A 17,740-nucleotide genomic window follows, 5' to 3' on the forward strand; every position below is an offset into this window, starting at 1 on the left:
TTTGAACCCAGAGGCACTTTGTCACTGAGCTGCATCCCCAGCCCTTCATATTTTTATTTTGTGGCAGAGACTCACTAAGTTACATAGGGCCTTACTAAGTTGCTGAGGCTGGCCTCAAACTTGAGATCCTCCTGCCTCAGCCTCTCAAGTTGCTGGGATTATAGTTGTATGTCACTGCACCCAGCAAGAAAAGACTTCTGATCATCTATTTCATTTGATCTGTTTTTTATTTCTTGTACTTATAAAGTTTGTGAATACTCTTCATGTAAAATAAAATGTAATTTGCATGAAAGATAAAAGTAACCGAAATTAGAATATCCTAAATGTGTGTGTGTGTATGTGTGTGTGTGGTAAATACACACATTATGTCTCTGTCTCTCTCTTCCTTTCTGTCTGTGTTGGTGAAAATGACCTAGTGTGTTGGGTTGGAAAGATGATCAAAAGTTGAAGTATTAAATTATGAAGACTTGGGTAAACAGATGAACAACTGAGATTTTACCAAACATTTATCAAAAATGAGTTGGCTTTTAATCTCTGGTCTTATTCACAATTGCCACAGCAGCGTGCTTTCGTGAATTGGCTCTCACTTACAAACATTTGGAATTTTAATATTTGGAATAGTCACTTAAATATTTTTACTTAGCTGAGAAGAGAATGCTTTTGATTGATGAACTGAATAAACTAAAGAATGAAGGGCCTCAGAGGAAGAATAAGACCGATTCCACATCCCAGAGTGAATTTGTTCCATCCAAAGGATCAGTTACTTTGTCAGAGATCCGCTTGCCTCTGAAAGCAGATTTTGTATGCAGTATGGCTCAGAAGCCAGGTATGGTGAATTTTTTTTTTTTTTTTTTTTTTTTTCTTAATGATAGCGTGTTAAATTATGAACTTCACCTAGATTGAATTTGTACAAGAAAGGTACAAGTAGCACGTGCAGAAAGAAGCAAACTTGTATCTTGGGCCTTAAAGTTTCTTTTATTAACGTGTGTATAAGAATGAATTGGACATAACTTTCGTATGTTCGTGTACAAATACACAACTAGTGAAACTCTACATCATGTTCAACCACAAGAATTATATCCTAATTAGAATAAGTTATACTTTGTATGTGTACTATATCAAAATACATTCTAGTGTCATTTGTATCTAAAAAGAATAAAAGAGATGAAATGATTATATATGCCTTTAAAATTTATTTTTAGAAAATTATACATTATGAATTAGAGAATAAAATTGACAAAATTCTGGAAAGTTAAAAAAAAAGTAAGTGTATAAAAATTAAGGGAAAATCTTGATACCTGGGGTTACCAGTCTGCACAATAATGGATATAGACCTATCTAAATGTAAGGATAAACATAATTTTGGACATAAAACATTTTCTGAAGATGACAGAGCAGACCGTTTGACTTTCATTAATTAATTTTATTGTAGAAATGTACTGGAACATTTAAAAGAACTTATTTTGTTTACCTGTATTCGATTTTAAATTTATCCCATTATAGTAGAAATTTGTTCTATACATTCTGAATTACTGGTTGTATGGATCATGAGCATCTCAGTGAAGATACTTCTGTTGAAATTTTATTTCCTTTGCCCTCTGGATTGAATAATCACCATAAACTTTAAAAAACTATGTATTCTAATAAAAGTCATTTTTAAGCCAAGTAGGTACAAGGCAACATGACAGGAGAATCTGAAAACAGAGTAGTATAATTCTAGTAAGCTTAAGATTTTATTAAATGTTTGATAAACTTCATTTTAAAGATTTAAAAAAATTTTTATTTGTGCAGAATTTTCTCTTTGAGGAAAAAGAAAACTAGCCATAGGTGAGAAGTGAATTTGGGATATCTGTAGGTAGAGTAAAAGTTTGAGTGTTATGGTAGGAATGAGCTAATTTAAGTTCTAATTGTTGCAGTTTTCTGATTCTGATGTATTGTGGACAGAAAACTACTGGTAATTTATTAAGTACCTTGAAATATGTGGTCATTTAATGATGAATAGTGAAATAATAATAGTTCATGTTTTTTTAGAATTTGTTACAGAGTAACATTCATGGTGTTTTAATTCTAGTTTTGAAGTAATAAACTGTTAATTTATCTTTTGGAGGTATATAGTATTAGCTAAGGGATTAGGGGTCTTTAAGTAAAATTTAGAGTAAGCAGAAATTGAGGAATGTAGAGTGAAGTTATTTCAACTTTCATAATTGGAAGAGACCTTGATGATATTTATTCCAAGATTATAGCTGTCAGACTATATCTTACTTATCTTTTTTTCTGGAAATTTATTTTTACTGATTTTAAATACAAATTTTATGTAAATCAGTTGCAGTATGCTTTATTACTTTGGTCTTCCAGAATGCCAATTAACTAAATCTGATATTGCTTGTTCTAATTATGTAATGTGATTACTTCTTGCAGAAGCAGCAAATTACTATTTCTTAATTGTGATAAAAGCAGGAGCTGAAAATATGGTAGCCACACCATTAGCAAGTACTTCAAACTCTCTTAATGGTGATGCTCTGACATTCACTACTACATTTACTCTGTAAGTAAATAAGCCTTTTGGTGGTTCAGACATATTTTCTTTTAATTAAGTTAACACAGACTAAGATGTAGGTGACATTTATAGTCTGTCCACCCGCCGCCCCATGGGGATCAAACCCAGACCTGTGTACGTGCTCTACTACCTAGTTACTCTCCAACCCTTTATAATCTTGAAAATGTATTACTTTCATTTTTTTTAATGTGGATAAATAACTCGGTATTCAGGGCTTTTTTGGGTGGTACTGGGGATTGAGCTAGGACCTCATGCATGCTATACAAGTGCTCTGCCACTGAACTACATGCCCTGCCCTCTTTTCAGTTTTTTGGTTTTAACTTTTTTACATGTTTCTGATGTTTCTAGTGAGTAGCACATTTCTTCCATGTGACTATAGATATTTAATATATTTAAGTGTTATACACATTAAATCTGGACCACTTTTTATATATGCTTTATGTCTCATTGAAAGATATTTAAATTTAGTGTCACAGATTTATTTTGAAAATATAATCAATGTAGTCAAAATTTAGTTTGAAAATAATGCTTCTGTAATGTATAACTAATTAAAACAAAGAAAAAAAGAAATACAATAGAATAAAGTAAATAAAGTAATGAATAGAAGACAAAAAAATGCTGCTTTTACTGTGTAAAATCTGGAGTTATAAAATATTGAGAAAAAGTTCTGACTTGTGTATTAATGGAAAAAAAAACCAGACTGTCTTGCCCATTTTTATTGTCTCTAGTTAAAAAAAAAACAGTGAATTCCTTTCAGAATCTTGTAATAACAGTATTTGTGGCATTTGCAAAGGTATAACTTAAGGGTTTTTTATACAGTTTTATTTAACTCTTTTTCAGGCAAGATGTGTCCAATGACTTTGAAATAAATATTGAAGTTTATAGCTTGGTAAGCCATTAAAATGTTCTAAACTAACAATAACATATTTTTCTTGATAACAGATTTCATGCTAATTGTAATTGGGTTTGTGTGTAGGTACAAAAGAAAGATTCCTCAGGTGCTGATAAGAAGAAAAAAACATCTAAGTCCAAGGTGAGAATTATAGATACCTAGTAAAAATATTTTAAGCAGGAATACTTGACACAGATTTATAATTTTTGGTAAACTGAAAGTAAACTTATAGTGAGTGATCATGATTCTAAGTGTAAGTTCTTGATAGAGTAGGTCTCGATAAGTCTCTTTTGTCTACATGTACCTGACAGCTGACTTTTATACCTACATAGAACTTTCCCCAGTGCTTTCCTCCGTACTCTTATCTCACTCATTCCTCTAAACCAGTACTTAATGATTGGTCACTTGTGCAGAATAAGAAACAGAACCTCCAGCTTGGTTCCTACCTTTCCGGTCTATATGCTTGTTCTTTTCCTAAGTCATAATTTTTTAAAAAATTTCTTTATTCTTTCTTTCAGTTGTAAAAATGAAAAGGAGAAAAATGAAAAATGTGTTTTTTTTCTTTTTAGCTCTAATAAGAAAGAAATAGAAGTATAGAACAACCTTAATAAAGAATGATATACTCATATTAAAGAATTGAAGTTACTTTTTGTGGAAATATTGCAAAGTTAGTTTTTTGGTTTTTGCGTTTTTTTCTTTTTCTTTTTTTGGAGGAAAAGTTTATTTTGGTCTCATGGTTTCAGAGACTCAGTCTGTGGTCCACTAACTCCATTGCAGTGGCTCTGAGGTGAGGCAGAACATCATGTTGGAAGGGGAAGAAACCTGTTTATCACATGGAAGCCAGAAAGAGAGAGGAGGAGGGAGAAAATGTGTACAAAGTTAGTTCATGTGAGACTCTGAATCACAATAACAATAAACTAAGCTATTTTTTCTTCAGGCTATTACTCCAAAGAGACTCCTCACCTCCATAACCACAGTGAGTAGAATTTTAAGAAATTAAACTGTCTTAAAGAATCCTCTTCTTACACTTATGATTATAAATTGGTTAGACAAATTATAAACCCTTAATACTGTGAAAATATTTAAAATATATTAATGGGGAAAAACTCTTAATATTTATATAGGAAAAATGTTTTTGGAAACGTAGTTTTTGTACAGTTGAGAATTTATACCTACTATTTAAATCTTCATATCAAATAAAGGAAATAACTTATGTTTCTTCTTCATACCTTTTTTTAGAAAAGCAGCCTTCAATCTTCAGGTGAGTGTATCCTGTGTTATTTGAAACTTTAGAATAAAGAAAAGAATTGAGCAACTTTCTATATATATAAGTATATCCATTTATGAATGGACCATCTTGATTTTTAAGAGTTTATGTTGATCCGCTTTGGTATAATATTTTGTATATGGTGTTTTTTATTTATTTTATTAACATAAAGTTATTGGCTGGAATAACATATAGTCTGGTTGTACATTTCTCAGGCACCAACATAGGCTACTAATCCTAACATTATTCATACTGTAGTATCAGTACACATGTGATAGTCACCTGGCAATTCCAGCAGGTAGCATTCATTACTCTTCACTCCTACTTCTGTTGTTGGATAAATTTGTTTGGTGCTAGTCACATAGTGGAGTCTACTTTTTTAAACTGGTAATTCATCATGTCAGAAAAGCATCTTTCCAGTTTACTGGGAACTAGGACACCAAAAAGTCAGGAGAGACTTTCTCTAGAATGGCTTTGGATCTACATTTTCTAAAGGGGTTTAGAATGAAGCTGGTTTTACTCACTTACTTTGGGCCATTAGTCTCTTCTTTATGGCACGGGAGTTACTAAGAAGCCCTGTGCAGAGAAAGCTTCTGGTAAATTATGTCACCCTGAATGATTAATAGCAATGAAGTCTCTTCTGTATTTCTTATGGGAAAATTCTTTTGTATGTACTCATTTTTAGGTCCGAGTCTTTAAAAACAACCATTCCAAATGTAGGAATGCCTGTACCTCAAATTAAAGATGAAATTCTGAATCGTTTACTTTTGTTAGGAAATGTGTTGATGTTTTATTTTCCCCCATATTTAAAAATGGAGGAAAATAAGGCAGTTTTCGCTGTGGCAATTTAATTTCATTTTGTTGGGATGGGTGAGGAATTGTTATTTATACTTAACAAAAGTCACTTTGCATGGAACTTTTTTTCTTCTTTATAGTTATGGCCAGTCCAGGAGGTCTCAATGCTGTGCGTACCAGCAACTTTGCTCTTGTTGGATCTCATACACTGTCATTATCCTCAGTAGGAAATAATAAGTTTGCTTTGGAAAAGGTAATCCAACTTTATTTGTAAATATGTGTTGTTTTTCTTATTAATTTTAGAAAAATTTAGTCAATAAAAATGCCGCAATGCTTTAAAGTATTTGATGTCTTTGATTAAAAATACATGTTCTTAAGAATTGCACATTTTATCTATGATTTGGGTGTAACTAAGTCATACATTTTTTGATGATGGGAGTATTTCTGTCCTGTATTTTATATATTGTAGGAAGATCTTCAAAATAATCTAGTCTAGCTTTTTTAAAAATTTTCTGAATGCAGAAGTGTTTCTTCCTACATTTAGACATTAACTTTACGGTTTAAAAAATGTCTTTTCTATTTGAACCTTTATTTCAAATGAACAATATTTTACCAATTTAACTTGGACAAGATGGGGGAAAGATAGGTTAATCTCTTAGGAAAGTCCTTTTTTCATATTTGTTTTCAGTGCATTATAGTATACATAATGGTGAGATTCATTGTTACATATTCATAAAAAGTTCTTCTAAATCTAACGAACTTCTTTCCTGTACTTTCTTCCCAAATTAAAATCTTCAAAATTCAGATCTATATTACATCACCATTGAGGTTTTTTTTTTTTTTTTTCACCATAATGTAATATAACTAAACTTTTGAATAGCTAACAAGACCGTTTTAAGGAGTGAGCAAACTAGAGGTTGGCTCTAGTTTGGGTTGGCTCCTGCTATATAATAATTTTTTTTACAAATATATATTTTTAATTTTAATTCCTTAAATTTTTGCTTAGCATGTAATTTATGGGGTACAGTGTGATTATTTTAACAGATAAATATAGGGTGTACTGATCAAATCAGGGTAATTAGCATTTCCATTTTCTTATTTCTTTGGAGCTTTCAAGCTCCTGTGTTATAGTTCTTCATAAACTATATAATAGGTTATCAAGTATTAATTACGGTCACCCCTTTGTGCTGTGGAGCACTAGAACTTCTTCCTTCTAATTGTGCTTGGGTACGCTCTACCCTCCCCTTCCTCTCTTTTCAACTCCAGTAATCACTATTCTACATTCACATTGACTTTTTAAAATTTACATATTTGAGAAAGTACATGCAATATTTGACTTTGATATTTATATTATTGTAAGAGATTTCTGAAATAATATTGAGGTGAAGAAATAATAAAAAATTAGAAGGTCTGCTTTCTAGTATTTGCCCTGCTAGTTATTTACTCTTTAACAGTGAACAAGAGCTGGACTTGGGAACTCTTGCCTCTAGTCCCAATGACTTGGGAGTCAAGAGGATAGCAGGTTCCTGGCCAACATTAGAATCTTTTTTTTTATGGTGGGGGGTACTGGGGATTTAATCCAGGGGCACTTAACCACTAAGCCACATCTCCATCCCTTTTAACATTTTATTAGAGACAGGGTCCCACTGAGTTGTTTAGGGCCTCACAGAGTTGCTGAGTCTGGCTTTGAACTTGTGATCCTCCTTCCTCAGCTTCCCCTGCTGCTGGAATTACAGACATGTGCCACCATGTCCATCTCAATCTTAGAATCTTAACGAGGGCCTAAGTAACTAAGGAAGATCCTGTCTCAAAATAAAAAATGAAAAGGGCTGGGAATGTAACTCATTGGTCAAGTTCCCTGAGTTCAATCTTTAATCTCCAGTGTCAAGGGGAACAAAAGAAAAGAAAACATTAAGCAGAGTTACTTTATTTCTCAGCAGTCTTACTTTCCTAGTAGAATATTATGTTAACATATAAAAACTCAACTTTAAAATTCCTCGAAAAAATTTCTTTTAGTTGATGAACAAAGATGCTTTATTTATTTTATTTTATTTTTATTTTATTGGAGTATATTTGAAATTTTAACTACTGTTAATGAATAAATGTATTTTAACATGTTAATTTCTAAAAATTTATGTAACTTTTTATTTAGTATTTCAGGTAGTTTAACAAATTGAATGATCCTGGGTCTTTTTTTTTTCTCTTTGTCTTTTTTGTTGTTTGTTTTAGATAAATTATGATGTAAAAGAGCGAGAGCTACTGGGCTATTTGTTCCAGGAAAAGGTTGCCACATTTTCTTTGCTTGAAACTAATGCTCTTAAAAAATCAGTTCTTAATTTTTGGTTCTTGGGTATTTGTTTTACTAACCACTCTGATATCTTTTTGGTTATTTTGAATAACTAAGAACATTATGCACATAATACTTTCTTTGGAATCTTACAGATGGCATCTTTTTCTCCATTCTCATAATTCTTTAAAGCTTTCTTTGAAAGTTCTCTCTTTTTTTAATGCACGTTTGGTATTTGGGTCCCCCTCCCAATATCTTTCATCTACTGTCAAATTCTTTAAAATTCTGTGTTCACTTTGTTTTTTTTCTCCGAGTACCAATTAGACTACCAAATTAGTAACTATGTTTAAAACTAAAATTATTCAATATTTTTAACTTCTCATGTACTAAAAAAAGCTATTGTTGATGTTTTAAATGAAAGTAGGAAACTTTTATGTTCTTGGTTGGCTAATTGGTATATTGCTTTATAAATGGTACTTTGCATATTTAATTTTGAAATTAAAAAGTACTTAACACTAAAATTATACTTGAATATGAGCACTTTTTAGGAGACTTTAAAGATTTGGTATTCTTGTGAAAGATGAGTTGCAAATATTTTATGGGAATATAGAAATGCTAATTGACAAAGCGTTGAATAGTATTTTTATTGTTTGTTTTAAATTCTTAAAATAAGATTTGCAAATCAGATAAATTCAAAAATTGGGTTCCATGAACTGTATTTCTTATTTGTTATAGTCATATAGCCCGTTTCTTCATATGTAGGAAATTTCATTAATCTCTAAATTGAGAATTCCTTGACATCTTAAATTTAGACCATTTTTTTGAAAAAATTTTGGCTGCCATTTTAATTCAAAATGTCATACTTAAAATTAATATTAAATTTATTTCGATTCTCTTAATAGCCTCTTTGTAATTATCACTTAAATTGCCAACCATATGGTTGAGTGTGAAATCAAATCACTAAATTTAATTGATTGTCTTTTACCCTTAAGTCTCTGAGTTAAAAACAGTATCATTTCAATGTAAAATTTGTTCTAAATGTGCTTTTGTGAGTGATGGGGGGAAGCAAATGTTTACTCCAATAGCTTTTGGTTGATATAGAAGAGTATTTCAATAGATAGTGAAGTTTATATGCTTAGTAAGTTAATGGGGAAAATGTAAGACCTTTTATACTCATATAAATATTCTGTTTTAATTGACTTTCGGAGGACAGGTCTCTCATGTCCTACTTTCAGTACAAGATGGTGTCTGTCTGTTTTACTGGTGCCTTGACCAAGAGTCACAAGGGTTATCTCTGAGATACGCTTCAGAAAGGAATGTCTATTGAGGTTAACCTAGTCTGTCTGCTTTACACATTTAAGATACCATAATGGATTGCCATCTTATTTGAGAGATATCTGATTGAAAGCCTGACATCCTGGAGTTGTAAAATTTTTCTCTAGGGGATCCAGAACATTCATAGTTTTATTATACTTTTTATGCATAAAGGGAGAATGACATCTCAAAGCTCATCCTTTTTTTCTAATCTAAGATTTACATTAAACTTTCAAACCTTGCCAAATGACTTTCAAGAAGAGCTAAATATGGAGTGTAGCTCAGTGGTAGAGTACTTGCCTGGCATGTGTGGGGTTGAGTTTCTCTGGTATCACAAAAGAGCCGAATAAATGAGGCATCCTTCTATCTTAACAAATTCAAAGGTTACCTTCTGACTTAAATGAACTTCTTAGAAGGAAGTAAGAGATGTTAATTTAAATATTATTCAAGCAAACAGTTATGAAGTAAAACACGAGTTGGAATTAGAATATTGGTGTTGGAGGTAGAGTTGATTAGGCATTCTGTATGTCTAAAGCTGTTAAGTTTTATGTCTGTTGGCCTGTGTGATTAAAATAGTGCCTATTTAACTCTATAGTATGCCAGTATGTAATTAATTACACCAATCAACTTGGTCATAAGTTATGTTTTACAACAATCACAGTTGAACTGTGGATGACTGCTTAAACAGACAAGAGTTATAACATTTTCATAGAAGTATCCACACTTGACAGGGTATAGTAAGCCTGACACTTTTGTGAATATTTTCAGTTTGCTTTTTTATCAAGCTAAGCTTCTAATAAAGCTACTTTTTCATAGCAATAAAGCAGGAAGGTGCATTTTTTCCTCATCTTTGTGAGATTCTTTTTACCTCCAGCATTCTCTGGGCTAACCAGTGAAATTTTATTACATTGAGAGGAAAGAGCCTAAGGAATTTAAAATTGACAGTATGGAAGAGAGAAAGAGAAGTTTTAAGAAATGGGTATACTGAAAATATGATGTTTTGATTCTGCATATGGATGTCTTTTAAATTCAGAAAGTTAGAGGTTCATTCTTCAGGTTTGGGAAATTTTCTACTATTATTTCATTGAATAGGTTGTTCATGTCTGGTTTGTATCTCTGTGCCTTCCTCAATCCTGATAATTCTTAAATTTTGTCTTTTCATGATGTCCCATAGTTCTTGGAGATTCTGTTCATGATTTCTTACCATCTTCTCTGTTTGGGCAACTTTATTTTCAAGATGAAATATTTTGTCTTCATTGTCTGAGGTTCTGTCTTCTAAGTGGTCTAGTCTGTTGATGATGCTTTCCATTGAGTTTTTTATTTGGTTTATTGTTTCCTTCATTTCAAGGATTTCCATTTGTTTTCTTTTTTGAGAATCTCTATCTCTTTGTTGAAATGATCTTTTGCTTCCTGCAGGTGCTCTTTCAGCTTATTGGTATTATCATTCATTGCCTGCATTTGCTCTCTTATCTCATCCTTTGCTTCGCGAATCATCTTAATCATGTATAATCTGAAATCCTTTTCTGACATTTCTTCTACCATACTGTCATTGGATTCTATTACTATAGAATCTAGATTTGTTTGGATCATTTTCTTCCCTTGTTTTTTCATGTTTTTCATGTATCTTCCCCTCTAGCAGTGCAGATCTCTGGGGTATTGCAGATTTCCCCCTGTAGGCTTATAGTGGCCCTATAGGTTTCCAAAATCCTTTCTTTAAGGGGAGATCAATATTAGCAGTGCCCAATTCAGACACTGTGCATTCCTAGACCAAATAGCCCCTATGAGGACAATAATAATATTGTCATAATAAACAGAATGAGTTCAAATATTATCTTCAGTAAAACAAACAGATTTGCATTAAGGTCTACAGTTTCTAATGGAGGGCAAAGAGGATGCAGAGGGATGTAGAATGTAGCTGTTAATGGGATAAGAAAAGAATATATAGAAGTTCTAGATAATAGAAAGGGTGAGAGTGTAATCAAAAGAAATTGGATGTTAGCATGCAAAAAAGGGAGAAAGAGACTCTGAGGGAACAGGTAAACAAAAGGAAAAGAGAGCAAGAAAAGTAAAGAAATAAAAACTTAAAATTTTTCAATAAGGAGAAAAAAAAAAATCTACAGTATAACAGTCATATAGTAATGAAACCTTCCAGAGTTCAGTAGCCTGGTGCATGAGAAGTACCTGACAATGAGCTTCAAGCCTCCAGCAGGCATCTCAGGATGGGATTTGCCCCACCTAAAGATGGGAGCTACGGCTTCCAGGATTATCCAAGATAGCTGCTCTGGCTTCCAAATGTGTTGGCAGATGGGGAGCTACAGCTCAGGGTTGTGGATGTGGTCAGCTGGAGGTCCTGGAGGCAAGGTGCTTTTGGTCAGTCGGGTCCTGGAGGTGGGGTATGTTTGGTGTGGTTGCGGGATCCTGGAGGCCGGGTGCAATCAGTTGGTCTGGGATCCCAGTGATAGGGCGCAGTCAGTTGGTCTGGGGGTCCTGGCGGCAGGGAGCAGTCAGTCGATGTGAGGGCCCCAGAGGCAGGGAGTGATCGGTCGGGCTGAGGGATTCTGGAGATGGGGCTCAGTCAGTCTGGCCAGAGGTCCTGTGGGGCCTGGCTGTTGTCTCAAAATGGTGGCAGCCACGTATAATCAAACCTGCAGGTACTGTAACAGTGAACTTCCAGGCAATAGTAGGCAGCTGGTGCTCTACTGGCAGTTGGCGATCAGTTTACTGACTGTTGTTGGACGATTGGGAGGTGAACCTCTTGCATTGGGTGATGATAGGTGTAAGGCAGGTGATGGACAGGCGAGAGGCAGGCAAATGGCAGATGATAGCCTGAAGGTGAGCAATCTGCACTCAAAAAAGGCATTGATATGCTGGCAGACTGCAGGTGATCACAGCAGACAAATGAGGTAAACAACAGGGGATTGATAAGCAGCAAAAACTGCCTCACCAAGAAACAGATATCCTCTGCTTGAAACTGGAGTTATGGAGCAACAAGGAATGCAGCTTCCCTCTAGTCCGCCATTTTGGATCTTGTCACATATGTTTAAACATTTTTTATTTTATTTTATTTTATTTTTATTATTATTATTATTTTTTTGGTGCTGGGGATCGAACCCAGGGCCTTGTGCTTATAAGGCAAGAACTCTACCGACTGAGCTATCTCCCCAGCCCCAACATTTTCTATAATTTAAAAATACTTTTAACATGAGGTGTCTTTACTAAATATTAATCTGTTGATAAAGGTTTATTTAAAAATGTTTCTTATGAGTATTTTCATGCTAAAAGAAAATATCAGTTCCACAAATTTTTAACTAGTAAGAGTGGCATAGTCTATATTTAGACACTTAATTTTAGTTTTGTCAGTTTTGGGTGGTAGGGAGTTGTGCTGGGGATCAGACTCAGAGCCTCAAGCATGCTAGGTACACACCCAGCCCTTTGTGGTCAACTTTTGCTTTATATATTTTAGAGTTACATGCATAAACATTTAGAATTTTTGTATCATACTGATGAATTGCCCACACCATCTCTGATGACCTTTATTTGAAAGTCTACATTGTTGATATTGTCAAAACAGTTTTTTTATGATTAGTGTGTATTTTTTTTTTTCATCCTTTAGTCTTATCCTCTTTTTGTCTATATATTTCAGATTTATGTTTTGTAAATGTCTTATGGTCTTATTTTATTTAGTCTGAAAATGTTTTGTCTTTTCACTGGAGTGTTTAGTCCATTTACATTTAATGTCATGCTAGTGTGGTTGGATTTAGACTACCAAGGGGGGTGCAAATTATAGCTCATAGACTAAATCTAGCTTGTAGCCTACTTTTTGTTGTGTAAAAAAAAAAAAACATTATTACATTTGTCACAATAAATGAACCAATATTGATCTATTATTATTAAAGTTCATCAGTCTGTTTAAGTGACTAAACTATTTGAGATAACAGCTATACCCATTTGTTTTTATATTGTCTATGGCTGCCTTCATGCTCTAATGGCAGAGTTGTAAGTTAGTGACAGAGGCCATATGGTCTACAAAGCCTAAAATGGTAATTGGTCCTTTACGGAAAAAGTTTGCTGATAGTCTTCTTGTTAGTTTTCTATTTGTTTCATCTGTTTTTGCTTCTTTGTTTTTCCTTTCTTGCTTTCTTCAGGATTAACTATTTTGGTGACCCTTTTTATCTCCTCTGCATTTTAGGTATACTTCCTTTTTTTTTTTTTTTTTTTTTTTTTTTTAATAGTTGCTAAAAATTACAGTATGCATCCTTAATCTATTAAAGTTTGCCTTGAAATGTTATACCACATCATGTGCCTTACAACAGAACCTTATAATACTATAATCCCATTATACTATTTGCCCATCCATTATATTTTACTTCTTCATTATAAGTCCCATCAAACCTTTTTTTTTTTTTTTTGCTACCAGAAATTGAACATTTTCTGGAGCATTTTATCACTGAGCCACATCCCCAGCCCCAGAAGATAGGGTCTCGCTGAGTTGCCCTTGTATTCTGATTCTAAAATTTAGATCATCTGTGAATCTAGATCTACTATTAATTTTTTTTTCCTCTTGGTAAAGGACATATTTTCCTGCTTTTCACATGTCTTGTATTTACTTTTATTATAAACCAAATCTAATCTTTGGTCTATAATAAAAAAAAAAAATAGAGACTGAACTAGATAATAACTTGTTCTTTTATCTCCCAGAGAGTTTGGATTAGGAGCTGATTCTTCTGATGTAATCAGAAACTGAACTTTGGCTTTGGTTAATTTGGGTTCAATTTTTTGTTTCAAATGCCTTGAGAATGAGACCAGACCTCATCTTTGAACAAAACTATGAGGTCTAAGTATTAACAAATCTATAGGATTTCTTTGCTTTCTAAGCCTTTCTTCAGCTGTCACTTACTCAACAAAAGCCCTGTGGGAAAGAATTGGAATATAGGGAGGGCCAGCTTAGCCTCTGTGCTCCTTGACATATCAACTGCCCTATGGTCCACATTCAGCCTATTTTCTCCTTTTTCCTACAAATTGAACCATTCCCTGTTTTGGCTTACCTAGGAAGGGCATTTCTTACTGGAATATGACTGTTTGCTTCCATAGCTCTTTGATATCTTTAAGGAAAATTAGGTCTTTAAAGTTTGTCCATGGGTTTGTATTGTTAGAGTAGAAATGGTGGTTTTTTTTTTTTTTTTTTTTTAATGAACTTCACATACTAATTGGAAGTGGAACTCTGAGTACCTAGAACTCCTTTTTTGTGTATCCCTGTTATGGTGCACAGTGAGATAAATTTAGCGTATAGAATTTAGGAGTTGTTTCAACTGTGCATATCCATTGCTAGCAATCAGCCAATGTTGAGATTCACCACATGACGACAGTAATGGGATCAGGTCTTAATGTAGGCCAATCCAAATCATCTTCATATTGAACTTAAACAGTTCTTCAGATATATTTCAACATTGGCCTTCACTGGTAGGTCTAAATTAGCATTTTTAAAAAAACTTTTTGTCCTACTGTGGATTGAACCCAGGGGAGATTTACCACTGATCTATAGCCCCAGCCTATTTGGTTTTTTATTTTGAGATAGGGTCTCACTATGTTGCTGAGGCTGAAGCTAGCCTCAGACTCAGTCTTCCTGCCTCAGCCTCTCAAACGGCTGGTATTATAGTTGTATGTTACTGCACCCAGCTTAAGTTAGCATCTTCCTACCCTCTGTAATGCAGACTTGCACTGGGTTTGGAATCATTAATTTTGGAAATCTTCCTGCAAGTAAAATGTCCACAAACCTTGAGTGAAGTTATCACCATGAAAGGCATTAATTCTATATTATGTATATTATAGAGCAACTTTCTTTTTTTTAATAAATGCATAACCTACAAAATATTTATTGCTGAGATAAATTTTTGTGTGTATGGATTATCCATACACAGAGATGCTCCTTGACTTACCAAATGAGGTTATGTTGTAATAAATCCATCATAAGCTGATAATATTAAGTTAAAAATGCATTTAATATATTCATCCTTCCAGACATCTTCCTTAGCCTGACCTACCTTAAACACTCTCAAAACACATATACATTAGCCTGTAGTTGGGGCAAAATCATCTAGCGCAAAGCCTGTTTTACAATAAAGTACTGAGTATTATATAATTTATTGTACACCTGTATAAAAGTTGTGCTGGTGACATTGTGCATGGTAGAGTAACAGTTGGTACCCCTCCTGATTGTGTGACTGACTGGGATCCAGGGCTGTTATGTTGCCCAGCATCCAGATAGTATTGAGAGTGTTGTGCCACGTATCACTAGCCTGGGAAAAGATCAGAATTTAAAATCAAAGTATGGCTTCTACTGAATGGGTATTGCTTTTATACAACCGTAAGGCAAAAACTTGTAAGATGAACCATTGTTAAGTTGCTAGGAGTATTTTCTTACATGTTCAGGTTCCTTTCCTTAAAAAAACAAAAAAACGAAAAACAAAAAACAACAACAACAACTCGAGCTGGAGTATAGCTCAGTGGTAGAATGTTTGCCTATCATATATAAGCTCCTGGATTTGATCCCCAGCACTATAAAATAACCCCACAAAAACCTTGTTTTTATTGTGGCAAAAATGGTATCTGAAAACTTATCTGCAGCAACGGAAAGTGTACTAGTGATTTTTGGAGAAGGTCACAGGAGGAAGCAGGATTATGGGAGGAAACTTTTTGGGGTGATGGAAACATCATTATGATTGTGGTCATGCTCCGTTCAGTTTATTGTGTACTAAAACACAGTTCTAAAAAATTACATTCAGTTAAATAAAGAGAACTTAAGTGTAGAATTCAGTGAATTTTGAGTTTTGATAAATACATACACCAACATCAAGGGATATTGCAACATATAAGGGATATAAGCAACATCAAGGGATAGAGAACCTTTCCACCACTCCCTTTTAGTAATTCCCACCCCACATAGACAGCTACTGTTCTCATTTCTATCACCATAAATTGATTTTGCTTGTTCTTGAACTTCATTTAAATTGGATCAGCATGTACTGTTGAGTCTAACTTCTTGCTGGACATGTTTTTGAGATTTATTTATGCTATAAATAATAATAGTTCATTGCTTAAATTTTTTTGATAAAATTCATGTAGCAATTTAAAAATGAACAATTCAGTGGCATTTAGTATATTCAAAATGTTGTGCAAACACTGCCTCTGTTTAGTTTACGACATTTCCATTCTCTAAGAGTAAAACCTTTTACTCATTAGGCAGTTTCTGCCTATTACGCACTCACAGCCCCTGGCAGCTACCCAGTATACATTGTTTCTATAGATATATTTAGTCTGGGTACTTTATACAGACAGAATCATACAACATGTGACCTTTGGTACCTGGTTTCTTCCCTTTAGTGTAATGTTTTAGAGGTAATCTGTGAAGTATACCTATGAGTGCTTCATTTTTTTTTTTTTATGATGGAACAATAGGCTTTTACATGTATATGCCAGATTCTGTTGGTGCATATTTGAATTATTCTCACCTTTTGTCTATTGTGAAAAGTGCTGCTGTCAACATGGGTGTACATGTAATTGAGTGCCTGTTTTCAGTTCTTTTGGGTTTGTGCCTAAGGAGCTTGATTGTACAGTCATGTGAATAGTTCTGATTTTAAAAACCACCAATCTATTTTTCACAGCACCTACTCTGTTTGATATTCCCACCAGTAATCTATGTTCCGCATTCTCTATAGCATTGCCAATGCTTGTAATTTTCTCTTTTCAAAATTTTAACCAGCTTTGAGGTTATGACGTGTTGCCCTATTGTGGGTTTGATTTGTATTTCCCCAAGTATTGTTGATGTTGAGCATCTTTTCATGTGTTTGTTGGAAGATACACATGGATATATTCTTTGATATACAGATATACCTATTTTTTTTTTTATTGGACATTGAACCCAGGGGTGCTTAACCACTGAGCCACATCTCCAGTCCTTTTTAGAATAGATTTTATTAGAGACAGTGTCTCACTGAGTTACTTAGTGCCTTGCTAAGTTACTGAAGCTGTCTTTGAACTCTCGATCCTCTTGCATCAACCTCCTGAGCTGATTTGATTATAGGTGTACCACCACACCCAGTAGATATATATCTTCTTTGAAGAAATGCCTATTCAAATGTTTAATTGGGTTGTTTGCCACATGTTTAATTGGATTGTTTGTTTGGGTTGTCCTTTTATTGTTTTGTTTTTGAGTTCTTTGGTTTCTAAACACTAGACCATTGCATATCACATTTTCTTAATCTGTTCTATTGATGGACATTTAGGTTATTGCTACCCCTTAGCTATTGTGATCTGTGCTGCAATGAAGATGGGAATGCAGATATCACTTTGAGAACCTGACTTCAGTTATTTTGGACAAATACTAGAAGCAGAATTGCAGAGTCATGGTAGTTCTGTTTTCAACTTTTGAGAAACCTCCATACTGAAAGGATTTTTAATTTTGATGAAATCTATTTTATTTTTTTCTTATGTTGTTTATACTTTTGGTATCATATCTGAGAACACATTGCCAAATCCTTGATCATGAAATTTTACCTTCGTGTTTTCTTCTGTCAGGTTTATGGTGTTTGCTGTCATATTTAATCATTATCCACTTTGAGTTAATTTTCG

At 33.6% G+C, this 17,740-nt stretch overlaps 1 protein-coding gene across 3 annotated transcripts in view; it reads left to right on the forward strand.

The window, feature by feature from the left end:
* ANLN (anillin, actin binding protein) overlaps window positions 1-17,740 on the forward strand; it is a 68,664-nt gene that overhangs the window by 36,428 nt on the left and 14,496 nt on the right. For 2 of the 3 annotated variants that reach the window (XM_079151162.1, XM_079151161.1), the window contains exons 14-21: window positions 644-826; window positions 2,419-2,545; window positions 3,398-3,446; window positions 3,534-3,590; window positions 4,387-4,425; window positions 4,689-4,710; window positions 5,652-5,764; window positions 7,741-7,794. In XM_079151162.1, the coding sequence (XP_079007288.1) occupies window positions 644-826; window positions 2,419-2,545; window positions 3,398-3,446; window positions 3,534-3,590; window positions 4,387-4,425; window positions 4,689-4,710; window positions 5,652-5,764; window positions 7,741-7,794 (644 nt within the window). The remainder of the gene's footprint in view (window positions 1-643; window positions 827-2,418; window positions 2,546-3,397; window positions 3,447-3,533; window positions 3,591-4,386; window positions 4,426-4,688; window positions 4,711-5,651; window positions 5,765-7,740; window positions 7,795-17,740) is intronic. The other variant, XM_079151163.1, reaches the window with a different exon arrangement.

Source organism: Sciurus vulgaris (assembly GCF_902686455.1).
Source record: "Sciurus vulgaris genome assembly, chromosome: 8".
NCBI lineage: Eukaryota > Metazoa > Chordata > Mammalia > Rodentia > Sciuridae > Sciurus > Sciurus vulgaris.